General features: G+C 44.3%; 1 protein-coding gene across 2 annotated transcripts in view; it reads right to left on the bottom strand.

The window, feature by feature from the left end:
* Positions 1 to 17,565, bottom strand: part of phyhd1 (phytanoyl-CoA dioxygenase domain containing 1) — a 38,053-nt gene that overhangs the window by 14,218 nt on the left and 6,270 nt on the right. For both annotated transcript variants that reach the window (XM_063073510.1, XM_063073509.1), the window contains 3 exons: positions 15,100 to 15,147; positions 12,948 to 13,003; positions 3,152 to 3,214 (listed from right to left, as the gene is read on the bottom strand). In XM_063073510.1, the coding sequence (XP_062929580.1) occupies positions 3,152 to 3,214; positions 12,948 to 13,003; positions 15,100 to 15,147 (167 nt within the window). The remainder of the gene's footprint in view (positions 1 to 3,151; positions 3,215 to 12,947; positions 13,004 to 15,099; positions 15,148 to 17,565) is intronic.

Raw genomic sequence — 17,565 nt, forward strand, 5'->3', positions numbered from 1 at the left:
CATTAATGTACTTATCTAAATTTATCTGAAAAGGTTGTAATTGAATCCTCATCCACCACTTGCAGTGGCAGCTCATTCCACACTCTCAGCAGCCTCTGAGTGAAGTTCCCCATCAGGTTCCCTCAAACATTTCACCTTTCACCCTTAACCCATGACCTCTAGTCCTAGTCTCACACAACCTCAGTGGAAAAGGCCTGCCTGCAAAATAAACCAGTGGTTTCATTAAAAGTGAGAACAGGGTGGAAATTAGCGGGAAAAGATAGTAAAAATTTCAAGCTCAGACTGAAGACAAGCAGCAGTAGAAGAATTGAAAATGGGGTCTGAGTATGGCTGAAACAGGAACTGTTCCACTTTTTCAAATTCATTCAGATCTCCTCCCTCAACTATTTTTTTCCATGATAATGATAAACATTTTGGTGTTGCTTCCTCCACTTAAAGAACGTTCCAGCGATTTCTGTTTTGCTGAAAAAACATTCACTGTTGGAGGGAGCGGCTCAGAACTCAGGCCCTTTACAGTCTATCAACCTGAAAAAATAAAAGCCTAACTAGCACCAATAAAATAATTTACCTGCTTTTAACTGAACGGCACTGTAGTGTAGTGGTTAGCGTAGCGCTTTACAATGCCAGCTGTAAGGTCAGGGTGCGCTGCTGCTGCAGTCTACAAGGAGTTTGTACATTCTCCCCACGACTGTGAGGATTTCCTCCGGGTGCTCCAGCTTCTTCCCACCAAACATACAGATTGCACTGATGTACAAGCTAGCTATGGGCATGCTACGTTGATGCAGGAAGCATGGCGACACTTGCCGGCTGCCCCAGCACTTCTCAGACCGTGCCAGCCTTTGTCACAAACAACGCATTCTACTGTGCATTTCTGTGTTCTTTCAATGTACATTGAGTTTTTTTTTAAAAGATTAACGTTATTTGTCAAATGCAAAAGCTGATAGAGAAGGTCTTAATTTTCATCCAACTCATCCATTGCAAATCTATATTGTCACAACAAAGTAGAATCCAATTATTTTGTAAGTCATTGTTGCAATTGTTCTACCAGAAAGACCCTTGCATGGCAAAGTGACAAACTTCCTAAAGCAAATGTGATATAATTATTCTTGCCTCAACCTTATGGTCTATTGTACTTCAGAAATGAGACCAGATCCTTTCTGTAAAAGACTATATGATATTAAAGTGTTTCCTGTTCTATATTTCCCAAAGAAGAATTGGAACCTGGTTCTGTGGAATGCTCTGCCTCAGAAGGCAGTGGAGGCCAATTCTCTGGATTCTTTCAAGAAAGAGTTAGATAGAGCTCTTAAAGATAGCAGAGTGAAGGGATATGGGGAGAAGGCAGAAAAAGGGTACTGATTGTGGATGATCAGCCATGATCACAGTGAATGGTGGTGCTGGCTCGAAGGGCTGGATGGCCTACTCCTGCACCTATTGCCTATTGTCAAAGGGAGCAGGGGGTGGATTTTTATTTTCTGGATCTTACTGGTCATGCCCAACTGTGCCAGCTTCTGGGGTTTAGAGGCACTGACTCCCCGGAATACGGATAGCTTGCACAGTCTCCTTAAGGATTCAGGACCATCCCGCTGATTGGCAGCTAGGATTTCAATATTTAAGGAGCACCTGAACGGAGGTTCAGTGCTCAATCGTCTGTTCTACTTGGACTATCGTCTAGTTTATTCTGTTCTCACATCCAGCCTCGGATAGTCCGGAACTTGGGTCCACCCATCCTCGCCTAGGTCTCTTGCCACAGCATTACTTACTTACCCATTCACCTGTGGTTCAGCTGCCAATCTCTTGCCTCTGACTCCAAGAGGGCTTGAAGTTCCAATCCAGAGATTGGACTACAAGGAACTACGCATACATCCAGGGAAATCCTGCACTGTTGGCGGGGGGGGGGGGGTGTGCAATTATTGTTTGGAAGGAATGACAAACTGAGGCTCTGCTCTTTCAGGCAGATGTTTAAGTATCCCATGTCATAGTTTTGAGGAAGAACAGTGCATGTTATTTTTCCAATGTAGGTCAATAAAGTGGATTTTCTAGTCATTGCCATTGCTCTCCGAGCAAGTTTAGCCACTGCATTTCTTACGCTGCAATGTTAACTACACTTCACAACTGATTAATTGATTGGAGGAGCAACACCTTATGTTCCACCCAGGTAGCCTCCAACCCAATGGAATGAACATCAAATTCTGGAACTTCTGGTAATTGACCCCCCTCCCTTTCACCATTCTCCCATTCCCTCTCTCTGCCGATCTCCTCACCTGCCCATAGCCTACCTCTAGTGCTTCTCCCCTTCCTTTTCTTCCATGCTTTTCTATCCTCTATCAGACTCCCCCTTCTCCAGCCATTTATCTTTCACCAATCAGCTTCCCAGCTCTTTACTTCACCCCCTCGCCCTCCCACGGTCACCTGCCACCGTGTACTTCTTCCTCCCCTCCCCACATCTTCCGACTCCAACTTCTCCCCTTCCTTTCCAGCCCTGAAGAAGGGTCTCGGCCCAAAAGGTCGACTGTTTACTCTTTGCCTGGCCTGCTGAATCCCTCCAGCTGTGCTCTTTCAGCTAGATGTTAAAATTAACCCATGTTACATAAGTTAAATAACCCAGGTCACAGTTTTGAGGAAAATCAGTGCCAGTGTTATTTTTCAACGTAGGTCAGTAAAGTGGATATTCTAGTCATTGCCATTGCTCTCGGTGTGAGTTTGGTTGCCACATTTCTTCCACTGCAATGTAGGACTAAACAGCTGATTAATTGACTAGAGTTCACTGAACACAAAGGTCATGAAAGGAGCTCGGCAAGTGCCTGTCCTTTTTAAATTATACTTTAGGAATTTGCTAAGCCCTTGGCAGCACCTTTTAGGGAAGTCAATACAAAATGTCTATACTCGGGCTACCTCTATCCCACAGCTGTATCTCAGAAAGCAGTGGAAAATAGAATAGGCATTTCTCCATATTCAAGACAGACATGATAATATCAAAGCTACTGAATTTATTGCAACTTTCGAAGTTGAAGATATTTAATTTCCAATGAAAATAATAAACTAAGTATGCATTTACATAAAAGGTTTTGCTTCTGGATTTGCCAGTTCACCATTCATATATGCAAAAATCTATTCTATTGGGAAATAAAAGTGAAATAATCACTTCAGGTACCTTAAAGATGTACATACTCTGCACAATGACGGGTTCCTGTAGACCCAACTTCTGGGCCACCTCCTGCAACCAAGACAAACACTTGTTTCAAAATGGGTATGACATTTCTCCCATTCATTCAAATCACACACCATTTCAACATTCTCTGAAAAAGAAAAGCAGCCAGGCTGGTCGCTCTCATGTCTCCACTGAAGCTGCTCCCCAGAAGTTCACAGAAGGTGAAAACAGCAGAGAGTCAATTGGCTTTCCCTGCCTATGGAAGGGCAAGCAGTTTCGAGTCAGCCTGAGCAAAATACAAATAAAATGTTCAATTGAGACACAAGAGACTTGCTGAGTTCTGATGTTGCTTGGCCCACTAAGTTCTTCCACCAGAGTGTTTTTGCTGCAAGAAGATGTCAACACCTTGTGACTGAACATCAGGATCAAAGAACTGAGCTATGAACAAAATACAACAAAATCAACATGTTTCTTGTTCTTAAGGGGCAAGTAACAAGAGCTTACAGAATAGTTAAGTACATAAAGAATAGTTAAGGGTTTAAGAGATTACTAGAGATTACTAAATCTCTTATTAGCTCTTCTTTCAGTTAGTCCTGACGAAGGGTCTCGGCCCGAAACGTTAACTGTACCTCTTCCTAGAGATGCTGCCTGGCCTGTTGCGTTCACCAGCAACTTTGATGTGTGTTGCTTGAATTTCCAGCATCTGCAGATTTCCTTGTGTTTGCGTTGGGTATATGCAGAAAATGTGACATTAATTTATGTACTTATATTATATTATCATGTTTATTCTATTACAACTTTAAGCAAGTCAACAGGGAGTTTGGCCTCATCACGTAGGACATCAATAGAGTAGCTCCTTAGCAGCTAGCCAGCTAGTTTAACTGATGTTAGCTATGCTAATGAACAAATGACACCTGTTAAACTCACCTCAACATGTCTTTTACATTTTAACCCACCACGGGCAATAGAAAAGTCACTGTTGCAAACAGTGCAGCGAGCAACACTGTCATTATTTTTGAGGTCGACTGTAAAACCCGCCCGTAGAGAAAACTGATAGGTCTACTTAGCAGGGGTTCCCATGCTTTCTTGCACCGCGGACCGGTTTAATATTGACAATAGTCTTGCGGACCGGCCGACCGGGGGTGCTAATCACGACTGGAATATAGGTGATAAGTCAACTATAAGTCATTTATAAGTGGCTAATACACTCAATTTCGTTTCTAAAAGGGTTTATCTAACGAATTTAACATTAAACACACAGCACATATTTTCCTCACATGAACATAGTGATAAGTCAATAGCATCATAACATTTTAAGTAACGTTTGGATATTAAATACACAGCGTATATTTTCCTCATATGAACATATAAAAATATTGCAACACACCAATATCGCTGAATCAGTGGGAGCCCTGGGCTTGTTTCCCTGCAACAAGACGGTCCCATCGAGGGGTGATGAGAGACAGCGATACTCAAAGGGGGCTCCTTATGTCCAGTCTATTCCGCAATTTAGTTTTCGTTGCATTCATTGCAGAGATATGTTGGAAATGGAAGCAATGTTTTCAGTGCTTTCATGGCTATCTCAGGATATTCAGCCTTGACTTTGATCCAGAATGCCAGCAGAGATGTTATGTCAAACATACCTTTCAGCCCACTGTCATTTGCAAGCTCGAGGAGTTGATCTTCCCGCGCGTGCGTAATGACCTCACGTGCATTCAAGTTCAACAGTGGGCGTGACGGAATGAGGAAAGGTGCAGCTGACTCATATTGTTTCCTCATATTGTTGGGGACCACTCTTAGCACGAAGAAAGACCAATCAGGGTGCTCGCTCTCCCTCTCAAAAAAAAAATCGATTTCCAGGATATTGTATATAATTTCCGGGCATCAGGGAGCCACTATCAATAGGCTGGAGACTCCCAGAACTTCCGGGAGAAATGGGATATCTGTAATTGTGACATATTCCTTTGAATCCTCGTCGAGCAGCAGCTGTTGGCAGGCGTGGCTCATGTCCAGCTTTGTGAACAGCTTACCCCCTGACAGGGTCGCAAACAGGTCATCCACCCATGGTAACACACATCAAAGTTGCTGGTGAACGCAGCAGGCCAGGCAGCATCTCTAGGAAGAGGTGCAGTCGACGTTTCAGGCCGAGACCCTTTGTCAGGACTAACTGAAGGAAGAGTGAATAAGGGATTTGAAAGTTGGAGGGGGAGGGGGAGATTATTCCGTCTGGGTAGCCTCCAACCTGATGGCATGAACATCGACTTCTCTAACTTCCGCTAATGCCCCACCTCCCCCTCATACCCCATCCGTTATTTTTTTTTTATACGCACATTCTTTCGCTCACTCTCCTTTTTCTCCCTCTGTCCCTCTGACTATACCCCTTGCCCATCCTCTGGTTCCCCCCTACCCCATCTTTCTCCCCAGACCTCCTGTCCCATGATCCTCTCATATCCCCTTTGCCAATCACCTGTCCAGCTCTTGGCTCCATCCCTCCCCCTCCTGTCTTCTCCTATCATTTCGGATCTCCCCCTCTCCCTCCCACTTTCAAATCTCTTACTAACTCTTCCTTCAGTTAGTCCTGACGAAGGGTCTCGGCCCGAAACGTCGACGGTACCTCCTCCTAGAGATGCTGCCTGGCCTGCTGCGTTCACCAGCAACTTTGATGTGTATCTGCAGAATCCCTTGTGTTTACAGTGAGAGGCTTGTCTTGCATACTGTTTTCACAGACAAATCATTACACAGTGCATTGAGCTGGAATAAGGTAAAATAATAATGAGGAATGAAGAACAAAAGCTACCAAAAGGGTGCATTGCAGGTAGATGATTTAAAATGCAAGATAATAACAAGGTAGACCATGAGGTTGTACGAGAGGTCCATTCAAGAATTTGATAGCAGTGAGGCAAAAGCTGTTTGAGCCTGCCGGTACATGCTTTCAGGCTTTTGTATCTTCTGCCCAACGGGGGAGGAGAGAAGAGAGAATGCCCAGGATGTGTGGGATCTTTGATTCTGCTGGCTGCTTTACCAAGACAGCAAGAAGTATAGACAGAGTTAGAGAGTGGAGTCTTGTTCCTGAGCAGCCACAAGCAGAGCAGTAGCCATACCAAGCCGTTATGCGTTCGGATAGATCTGAGGAGAGGCAGGATTTATGAGAATGTGGGGAGAAATTAAAAAATGAAATTAATTTCATGCAAATAAGTAGTTGATAGTTGGTGCAGAGATGGGAAGGGAAGGATGGGGGTTCAGCCTGGTTCTCTGTGACTCTATAGATCATTAATGCTGCTTTGTCTGTCTGCCTCAGTGAACTGTTGAAGTTATTTCTCCCCCTGTGCAGATGGATAATAAATGATGAATGTTCTCGTCATGAAATGTCGGCTGTTTATTCTTTTCCCTTGATGCTACCTGGCCTGCAGTGATCCTCCAGCGTTTTGTGAGTATTGCTTGGAGACGAAGTTTGTCAGGCTAACATCAGCTGCAGGGAATTTACTGGAATTTATCATCAGAGACATTGTAACTGAGCACTTGGACAAGGATCAGTTGATCAAAGGTGGTCAGTATTGATTTATGAACTGCAAGTCATGTCTCAATATCCATCTGAATCTTTCAAACGATGCCAGCATTGTGGACATACCCTGAATAAACTTATTTTTATACAACATTCTTTCTCTCACTCTCCTTTTTCTCCCTCTGTCCCTCTGAATATACCCTTTGCCCATCCTCTGGGTCCCTCCCCCCTTGTCTTTCTTCCCGGACCTCCTGTCCCATGATCCTCTCGTATCCCTTCTGCCTATCACCTGTCCAGCTCTTGGCTCCATCCCTCCCCCTCCTGTCTTCTCCTATGATTTTGGATCTCCCCCTCCCCCTGCAACTTTCAAATCCCTTACTCACTCTTCCTTCAGTTAGTCCTGACGAAGCGTCTCGGCCTGAAACGTCGACTGCACCTCTTCCTAGAGATGCTGCCTGGCCTGCTGCGTTCACCAGCAACTTTGATGTGTGTTACTTTGATGTGTGTTACTTGAATTTCCAGCATCTGTAGAATTCCTGTTGTTTGCGTTATCCACCCAAGGTACTCCTCCAGCCTAGAGACCTGATTCACCGTCAGCTTATAATCCCCACATATCCTCACCGTTTTGTCTGCTTTCAAAACTGGAACAATGGGAGCCACCCACCTTGAAAATTGGACGGGCTTAATAATGCCCAGCCTCTGTAAATGTTACAGCTCCTCCTCGACTTTGCCTTTCATGGCATAGGGCACCGACCTGGGCTTAAAATAACATGGTGTAGCCTCAGGGTCGACATGGAGTTTCACTGTCACGCCCTTCAGTGTTCCCAGCTCGTCCCTGAAAGTGTCACTGTACCACTGCAGAATGTCCTCCGTCGTGTGTGCATACTTAATTTTGTGCCAATTTAGCCGGATTTTGCAAAGCCAATTGCGACCCAAAAGACTGGGTCCCCTGCCCTTAGCTATCACTAGCCAGGCTTCAAATGAGGTATGGGCTGCCCCATATAGGTCCTAAGTTTGAGCTTTGACGGTCTAATGGGAGTCAGGTTGGACCCCCATGTCCTCCTGTAGGTCTCCTCACAAATGATCGATGCAGTAGCCCCTGAATCAATATCAAACTTAATGTCCTTTCCCCTGACAGTGACTGTGACATAATATGGTTCAGGTGGTTCCTCATCTGTTTCCACTGCAAACATGTTGTAGGCACACACTGCCTCTTCATCTGCTTCTTCTAGATGGTGTGTGGCTGCCTGATCCTGTTGAGCTTTCCCCTGTCCAGGCTTAATCTTCTTAATCTTACCCTTCTGCACTTTTTAGCTAAATGTCCCTCTTTGCTACAAGCACGGCAGACAGTGTCTTTGAATTTGCAATCATTTCCATAGTGCGTCCCTCCACACCAGAAACATTCCACCCACTTTACCTGTTTACCAGTCTCCCTCCTGACTTGGTGCACTGCCGCCAACTGCGACCCCCCCCCCACCCCCCATGTCCTTTCTGGATATCCTTGACATTATTAGCAGCCATCTCCATGCCTTGGGCAATCTCCAAGGCTTTTTTTGAAAGTCAATGGTGGGGTTTCCCCTAATAGGCGCCGTTGTATGCCATCATTATTAATGCCACATACCAATCTGTCATGGAGCATGTCTTCCAACACCGCTCCGAAATCTCAGTGCTCCGACAGCTGCCGAAGCTCGGCCACAGACTGACCTGGCTTCCTGAAACGGCTGTGAAACTTACACCAGTGGATTGTAGTGGTTCCCCACGAGCTTGACCAGTTCGTCATATGGAATGTCCCCCGGTTTCCGTGGTGTGGCTAAATTCCTTATTAACTTGCAAGTCTTTGCCCCACACACATTCAGGAGAATAGAGTGCTTCTTAGCCTCCTCAGTAATTCCATTAGCACAGAAAAAGTGTCCCAACCTTTCCTCATACTCTAGCCAGTCCTCCGTTAACTCCACAAATTCACCGATAGTCCCAAACGTAGCCAACTGAACGTGAGGCCCCTTATTGGTACTGCTGCTCCCGTTCGAAACGTGTCGACATGTCCACAAAACCAGTTCACCTCGTCGCCAAAAATATGTGATAACTTCTACCTTTAAAAAGGCACACTCAACAACTTCATGCCCAAAGAAACCACTTTATCGCAAACGTCAAAACCGTTATGTATATACAGAGGCTTTCTCAACCCGTACGGCATGGCAGGAACACTATGTACAAAGCACACCGGTAGAAAAAGAACAGAAGTAAAAACCCCCCATTATCCTAATTAGTATTAACTTACTTTTAATAGTGCTCACATTACAACAAGAATATACAAATTAAAAAAAAACAAGCACCTCATAGCTTAGGTGTGGGATTGTTTTAGAATTTAAATGGTAGCAAATGCACCCAAAAAAAATTCAAAAATACAAAAAGCATTTGCAAGACAAAGATTCTCAGAGATGGGGACGGATGAAGCCATTGATGGGATTTGTATACATGAAGGACTTTTTAAGAGGATTGCTAGACCAGGCTCCAGTGTAGATCCATGAGCCAACGATGGTGAACACTAGGAGCAAGACAAGATGGGGACAGGAGCTGAGTGTTAGAGTACTGGTATAATCAAAATGAGAAAACCTGCAGATGCTGGAAATCCAGAGCGACACACGCTAAATGCTGGAGGAACTCAGCAGGTCGGGCTATGAGAAAAAAAGCTGATGTTTCGGGCCAAGGCCCTTCTTCAGGACAGGAAATGAAGGAGAGAAATCAGCGTAAGAAGGTGGGGAAGGGGAGGAAAATGTGCAAGGTGGCAGGTGATGGGTGAAATGAGGGGAGGGAGAGGTGGTGAAGTCAAGAGCTGGGAAGTTGATTGGTGAAAGAGATAAAGAGCGGGAGAAAGGAAATTTCTGATAGGAGAGGGTAGAAGACCATGGAAGAAAGGAAGGAAGAGGAGCACCAGAGGGAGGTGATGGGCAGCTGAGGAGATAAAGTGAGAGAAGGAAACAGAAATGGGGATGGTGAAGGTGGGGGAGAGAATAGAATTACCAGAAGCTCAAGAAATCAATGTTCATGCCATCAGATTGGAGGCTACCCAGACGGAATACAAGGCGTAACTCCTCCAACCCAAGTGAGGCCTCATCCTGGCGGTAGAGGTGGTGGCAAGCAGAAATTGGGTGGAGGGGGTTGGTGGTGAGGGAAAGATCTGCTTGGTGGTGAGATACTGTCGGAGATGGCAGAAGTTATGGAAAATTACGTGCTGGACGCAGAGGCTGGTGGGGGTAGTGGACGAGAACAAGAGGAACACTTTTCTTGTTGTGGCAGCGGGAGGATGTGGTGAGGGCAGACTTGCACAAAATGGAAGAGATACTGTTGAGGGCAGCAGTGATGGTGCAGCAAGGGAAGCCCCTTTCTTTGAAGGAAGACATCCCAGTTGTTCTAAAACGAAAAGCCTCATCCTGAGAGCAGATGCAGCAGAGACGGAGGAACTAAGAAAGGGGAATGCCATTTTTACAAGTGTCAGGGTGGGAAGAGATATAGTCTAGATAGCTGTGAGAGTCAGTGGGTTTATAAAAGATATCAGTAGATAGACTGTCTCCAGAGATGGAGACAGATCAAGAAAGGGGAGAGAGGTGTCAGAAATGAACCAAATAAATTTGAGGGCAGGGTGAAGTTGGAGGCAAAGATGTTGAAGTTGACGAGCTGGGTATGGGTGCAGGAAGCAGCAGCAGTGCAGCGTAGGAAAAGCTGGGGAGCGATACCGATGAAGGCTTGGAACATGGACTGTTACACATAGCCGACAAAAAGGCAGGCATAGCTGGGATCCATGCCAGTGCCCATGGCTACACCTTTTGTTTGAAGGGAGTGGGAGGAGCTGAAGGAGAAATAATTGAAGGCGAGGACCAGTTTCGCCAGACGGAGGGCAGTGGTGGAGGACTGGAACTGGTTGGGTCCGTGGAGATCCCGTCCACCAGCATTCTCCATTCATGTCGGAAGGGTTGCTCTGTACTAACGACCATTCAGCTGATTGAGAAGTATACATTTGGAGGACACATCACTAATTAACATTGCAATGATGACTTCCCCTCGTATGGTGATGAAATGTTCACAAATGAATGGCCAAGATCGGGGAACAACACAACCAAACCATCAACCACCCGAGCTACATATTTTCCGAGTTACTTCCAACAACTTCGACCATCAAATGCTCAGATGCACTCGCTGTCGGTAGAACTTCGCCTGCAAGCGAGCCAGCTGCCACACGGGAGGAACTTTTCCACGAATGCTTAAGGCCAGATACACTATCACGAAGCGTCAGTTACAGGCCGCCAGTCAGCCATCCAATGGTTCATCGCCAGGCAGAACGGGAAATGTACGGTCCATAGTGTCAACCAATCAGATTAATAGGTATATAAAGGTCAAGCATTTGGAAGACATACCACAAGTTAACAGAGCACTGATGATGTCTCCTCGTATGGAGACAAAATGTTTGCAAATGAATTGCAAAGCTCAGTGAACAAGTTAACCCAACCAGAGCCAGTCTGTCACAGTCCCAGCAGAGCAGACAAAAGCAGATTAGCCTTTACAAAGTGGCCCCATCATTAATAAAGGATTAACCTCGTTTAATGGATAATCATTTCAAAACCTTACATTAACTCTTAACCTACTTTCATGTTGGGCTACCTGACCTGAGTTTCAAAAAATTTGTTTGAAGAGAATTGAAGTGTTTATTTTGGCAAACACTGCCACGAGATTAATCTACTGTTTGCCCATTTTATAGGACGTGGGGATCAGGGAACAACTACCTTCTTCGTCAAAGAAAGGGGCTTCCCTTCCAGCACCATCAGTGCTGCCCTCACCCACATCTCTTTCATTTTGCACACATGTGCCCTCACCCCATCCTTCTGCCACCACTAAGCACATCTATCCCTCCCACCCCCACCCCCATTATTCACAGGGATCACTCCCAACACAGCAACCTAGTCCATTCGTCCCTCCTGGCACTTATGCTTGCAAGCGGGACAAGTGCCATACCTGCCCTACACCTCCTCCTTTACTACCATTCAGGGCCCCAAACAGTCCTTTAAAGTGAGGCGATATTTCACCTGCAAGTCTGCTGGGGTCATCTGCTGTATCCAGTGCTCTTGATGTGGCCTTCTGTATATCAGTGAGACCCAATGTAGATTGGAAGACCGTTTCGCAAAAAGCGAAATCTCCTGGTGGCCACCCATTTCAATTCTACTTCCCATTCCAACCTATCAGTCCCTGGCCTCCTCTACTACCAGGATGAAGCCATACTCAGGTTGGAGGAGCAACACCTCATATTCCATCTGGGTAGCCTCCAATCTGATGGCATGAACATCGATTTCTGGAACTTCAAGTAATGCCCCCCCTCACCTCATCACCTCCCTCTGGTGCTCCTCTCCCTTCCTTTCTTCCATCCTCTCCTATCAGATTCCCCCTTCACCTGCCCATTATCTCTTCCACCAATCAACTTCCCAAGACTTTACTTCATCCCTCCCCCCTCCCAGTTTAACCCATCACCTACCACCTTGTACTTTTTCCTCCACTTCCCCCACCTTTCTCTGACTTCTCCCCTTCCATTCCAATCCTTACAAGGGTCTCGGCTCGAAATGTCGACCCTTGACTCTTTACTCTTTTACATAAATGCTCCCTCAACTGCCGAGTTGCTGCAGGATTTTATGTGTTACACTGGTATAATCAATTTGTCTCGGATGGCCACCAAGCTTGAGACAAAGATGATTCCGAGGTTGCTTACAGTCCAGGTCAGCTGGAATCTCTTGTCTTATAAATCGATTTGACCAAATAGATCTTGTGACAAGGAACAAAGGCAATGGGCGTAGGCTTCATTATATTGAAATGGAAAATTATGTTTGCTCATCCAGTCCTAGGTATCAGAGAAACAGCATGACAGATCAGTAGAGAAACAGTGATTGTGCCAAGGTAGAGCTACATGACAGTATTGAGTCAGGAAACTGTAAAACATTTGCAACAGTTAGTTCCAATGTACAGTAGCAATTTCCAATAGATTTGTGGTGCTGAACTAATATGAGGTAATTAGTTCAAGGTAATTTAGAGAAAACTATTGATGTGGTCAGATAGGATGAAACAGGTTGAGATTCCAGGGGGGAAAAAAACATTGTTAAAACTAAAATTTACAGGAGCATTACATGATTGTGCCTAGGGTCAGCAATTTAAAACAACTGTGATTTAGAATAAGAATCGTAACTGTTAATAAAGTCCCACAATCGAATGGTTGTGGCAATTTACTAATGAGCTGACAATAAACTCAGATGGACTCACCTGCACTTTGTGTGAATGTGTGAGATTCTTGAACATAGGTTCCAGGACATGAAGTGCTATGGACAAAACATTTGACTTAATAAAAGCAAATGTTTGAAAGTACAGACAAGATATCACCCCAACTTTACCCTGGTTTTAATCTGGAAAGACATTCCGGGTCTTATCAAATCACATTTATTGCATTGATACTCTGCTTGTGTGCAGTGGTACATTTTATTAAACCTTTTTTTATAAAATAAACTTTGTCAGTGTCAACATAAATAGGAATTTGTCAATTCTATTATGTATTTAAACTTACCCACTAATGTTCCTAAATCAAACAGATACATGTTGAAAATGAAGAACATGAAACACCAAAAAAGGTTTTCCTGCCCCATGCAGAATTACTTATGCCTTCAACTCATCTTAGCTTTCTTGGGCTAAAGACCGAACAAAATAATTGTGCACCCCCCCCCCAATCATTTAATGATAAACAGCAAATCCAGATGCATAACACAAGAACAAATAGGAGCAGGAGTCGGCCATCTGGCCCGTCGAGCCTGCTCCCCCATTCAATAAGATCATGGCTGATCTGGCCACGGACTCATCTCCAACTACCTGCCTTTTCCCCATAACTCTCAATTCCCCTACTATGCAAAAATCTATGCAATCTTGTCTTAAATATATTTACTGAGGTAGCCACTGCTTCATTGGGCAGAGAATTCCACATTCACCACTCTGGGAAAGACAGTTCCTCCTCATCTGCATCCTAAATCTACTCCCCTGAATCTTCATGTTATATCCCCTAGTTCTAGTCTCACCTACCAGTGGAAACAACTTTCCTGCCTCTATTGTATCTATCCTTTTCATAATTTTATCCGTTTCTACAAGATCTCCTCTCGTTCTTCTGAGTTCCTGTGAGTACCGTCCAAGGTGACTCTCTTCCCGCCTCATAGCCTAACACCCTCATCTCTAGAATCAACCTGGTGAACCTCCTCAGCACCGCCTCCAAAGCTAGTATATCTCCTTCAAGTAAGGAGACCAGACTGCATGCAGTACTCCTGGTGTGTCCTCACTAGTACCCTGTACAATTGCAGCATAACCTCCCTGTTCTTAAATTCAGTCCCTCTGGCGATGAAGACCAACTTTCCATTTGCCTTCTTGATAGCCTGCTGCTCCTGCAAACCAACTTTTTGCCCTCTCAAGTCCCTCTGCACAGCAGCGTGCTTCAATTTCTTACTATTTAAACAATAATATGCTCTTTCATTTTTCCTTCCAACATGGGTGACCTCACATGTACCAACAATGTACTCCATCTACCTGACCCTTGCCCACTCACTCAACCCATCTCAGACACCCCACCCTGCAAAAATTCATTTCAGGGAGGGAGCACCATCAATTTGCGGGAGACTTCCAGGAGAGGTGAGATGTCTGCAATAGAGTAGCTCCTTAGCAGCTAGCCAGCTAGTTTAAATAACGTTAGCTATGCTAATGAACGAATGACACCTGTTAAACTTATCTCAACATGTCTTTTACAGTCTTAACCCACCATGGGCAATAGAAAAGTCACTGTTGCAAACAGTGCAGCGAGCAACACTGTCATTATTTTGATCCCTATTAGGCAAGAGTACAATTTAGTGTAGTCTGGGGTGAAGTAGGATTTATATTTTCTTTTTTTGGAACACTCTCGCTCTTGCTCTCTCTCGTGCACGCTTACTTTCTTGCTCTCGCTCGCACTCTCTCGTGGTTGCTCTCACTCGCGCTTGCTTTCTTGCTCTCGCTCTCTCGCACTTGCTTTCTTGTTCTTGCGCTTGCTCTCTCGCTCTTTCTCACGCATTCTCTCACGCTCTCTCTCAAAAAAATCAATTTCCGGGACATTGTATATAATTTGAGGGTATCAGGGAGCCACTATTAACATGCGGGAGACTCCCAGAACTTCCGGGAGAGGTGGGATGTCTGCCATCTACATCTCTCTGCAGACAGTTATCTGTGAAATACACAGCAAACCCTTTCAGAAATGACTGTAGCTTGAGCTTTTTGCTGTTATTTTTAACTACAAGTTTCACAAAAGTTTTAAGTAATCACTTAGATTCCTTTGCCAACACAGTTCTACATCTGACACAGTGAGGTAACAGTCAATACATTTCCAAGCAGCATAAAAAATTAACTTTACCATGACCAATTTTATTTATGGAATTTTCTTTTGGTTTTAGAAGATCACCTGAATGAAAAGAAAAACCAAGAATCAGTCACGTCGTGGCCCTCATTGGATGATTAAAATACATGCTAAATCAGCAAAGTTTAGCCTTTGGAGTCGTTCACCTGGTGATCAGAATAGCTAGGTGGTATTGAAGTTCCTGGTCAACAGCTCGAGCCCATAGCAAAGGCACCACAAATTGCTCTCCTGCCTGTGGTTTGGCGAACAGGAAATAAAATCCAGCAAGTTACTGTTTTGTTCACCTTCAGTGACTAGAGCTGGAGGTCATGGGTTGAAGGTGAAAGGTGAAATGTTTAAAGGGAACATTAGGGAGAACTTCACTCAGAAGGTGGTGAGGGTGTAGAATGAGCTGCCAGCAGAAGTGGTGGATGTCGGTTTGATTTCAACATTTAGAGAAGTTTGGATAGGTACATGGATGGGAGGGGTATGGTCCAGGTGCAGGTCAATGGGCTTAGACAGATTGATAGTTCAGCATAGACTAGATGGGCCAAATGGCATGTTTCTGTGCTGTAATGTTTTATGACTTTAGGACTCTTACTGAATGTACATCGTTATTAAGAGGCCTGAACCACTTTAAACACTTCTTGAACATGTCGTGATATTGTTCATTGTTAAAGTCTGCATGTAACAAATGATCATGGGTAAGAAACTGTTCATAGTGCAAGACTCAGAAATGGTCTGTGACTTCAGCAAAGGTTAAATGAAAATACCATGACATACAGAATGGTGATTGCACAACTATTTTGGACATCCAATACAGCTCAACAGACTATAGACAACAACTCTTCATCTCAACTTTAATACTTATTGTTTATTTATTATTATTATGAATTGAATTAACTTTATTACTTATATCCTTCACACACCTGAGTGGTGAAAATCTTTACGTTATGTCTCCGTCTAAATGTGCAATTTATAGTAATTTGTAATAAATAGTATGTACAACAGGACAGTTAATATAGCATAGAAATACAATTAAATCAGTGTGAATTAATCAGTCTGATGGCCTGGTGAAAGAAGCTGTCTTGGAGCCTGTTGATTCTGGCTTTTATGCTATGGTACTGTTTCCTAGATGGTAGCAGCTGGAACAGTTTGTGGTTGGGGTGACCTGGGTCCCCAGTGATCCTTCGGGCCCTGTTTACACACGTCTCAGCAAATGTCCTGAACAGTGGGAAGTTCACATCTAGAGATGCGCTGGGCTATTTGCACCACTCTCTGCAGAGTCCTGCGATTGAGGGAGGTACAGTTCCCATACCAGGCAGTGATGCAGCCTGTCAAAGTACTGGTATGTACAGACCATGTGAGATCCTCGGTGATGTGTATGTTGAGCAAGTTGAAGCTGTTCACCCCTCAACCCAAGATCTATTGACGTCAATAGGGGTCACCCTGTCTCCATTCCTCCTGTAGTCCACAACTCCTTAGAGGTTGTGACATTAAGGAAGAGGTCATTTTCTTGACACCACTGACAGGAAGTCCAGGATCCAGGTTAAGTGTCAAGTTGATGCAGTCTTTCATTGATTCTATGATGGATTTATTGAGGATGCACCCAAGAAAATGAGTCTCAAGGTTGTATATGGTGACCTATACGTACTTTGATAATAAATCTACTTTGATCTTTGAGCTGGCAGCTAAGATTCACACTTGTTGGGTTCCTGACTATGGGAGCTCGTGCTCCAGGAGTTTGCGGCTCTAAGTGCCAGCTCCATACAGGCATTTGATGATGGCGACACTCCAGGAATTCACCAAATGGCAATCTCTAAAAGTTGGAGGAAAATGATCAACCCTCAGATGAGTAGTTAAGTGGGGCAAGAGGAAGTCAAGTTGACTCTTGTAGATATGAAATGGACAGAAACTACACTGATCCTGATATACTAAAGGCTTGTACAATTAAAAATAAAACAATGTAAATCTCTTTCACAACAAAGCACTTTAAAGTTCTGAAACTATTGTGGGCAAAACAAAAATAAGATGTCATTTCATTTATGATAGCTCCAATAAAAAAAGATTAGCTTTCTTTATCATGCATGTCAAAATAGAGTGAAATGAGTGATTTGTATCCTATCAGTGAGGATTGTGCTAAGCAGATCTCAGGTGTTCCTGGCACTAACCTAGCACGCTCCCAACTCCTGAATTCTAACTGTACATCTTTGGAATGTGGGAGGAAACCAGAGCACCTGGAGGAAACTCACATGGTTACGGGGAGAGCATATAAACTCTGCTCATAGCGGCGGGAGTTGATCTCCAATTGGTGATCACTGTTGCTGTAATAACATTATGCTATCCATTACACTATCCCACCTGGTTCAGCTCTTTGACAGAGCCATCCAGGGAATGTGTTTTCCCCATATCCCCAGTAATTATCCATTTTACTCCTGAATCATAGGATTTGCTTTCAGCACCCTTTCAGAGCATTCTGAAACA

The sequence above is a fragment of the Mobula hypostoma genome, chromosome 21 (assembly GCF_963921235.1).
Source record: "Mobula hypostoma chromosome 21, sMobHyp1.1, whole genome shotgun sequence".
Classification (NCBI taxonomy): Eukaryota; Metazoa; Chordata; class Chondrichthyes; order Myliobatiformes; family Myliobatidae; genus Mobula; species Mobula hypostoma.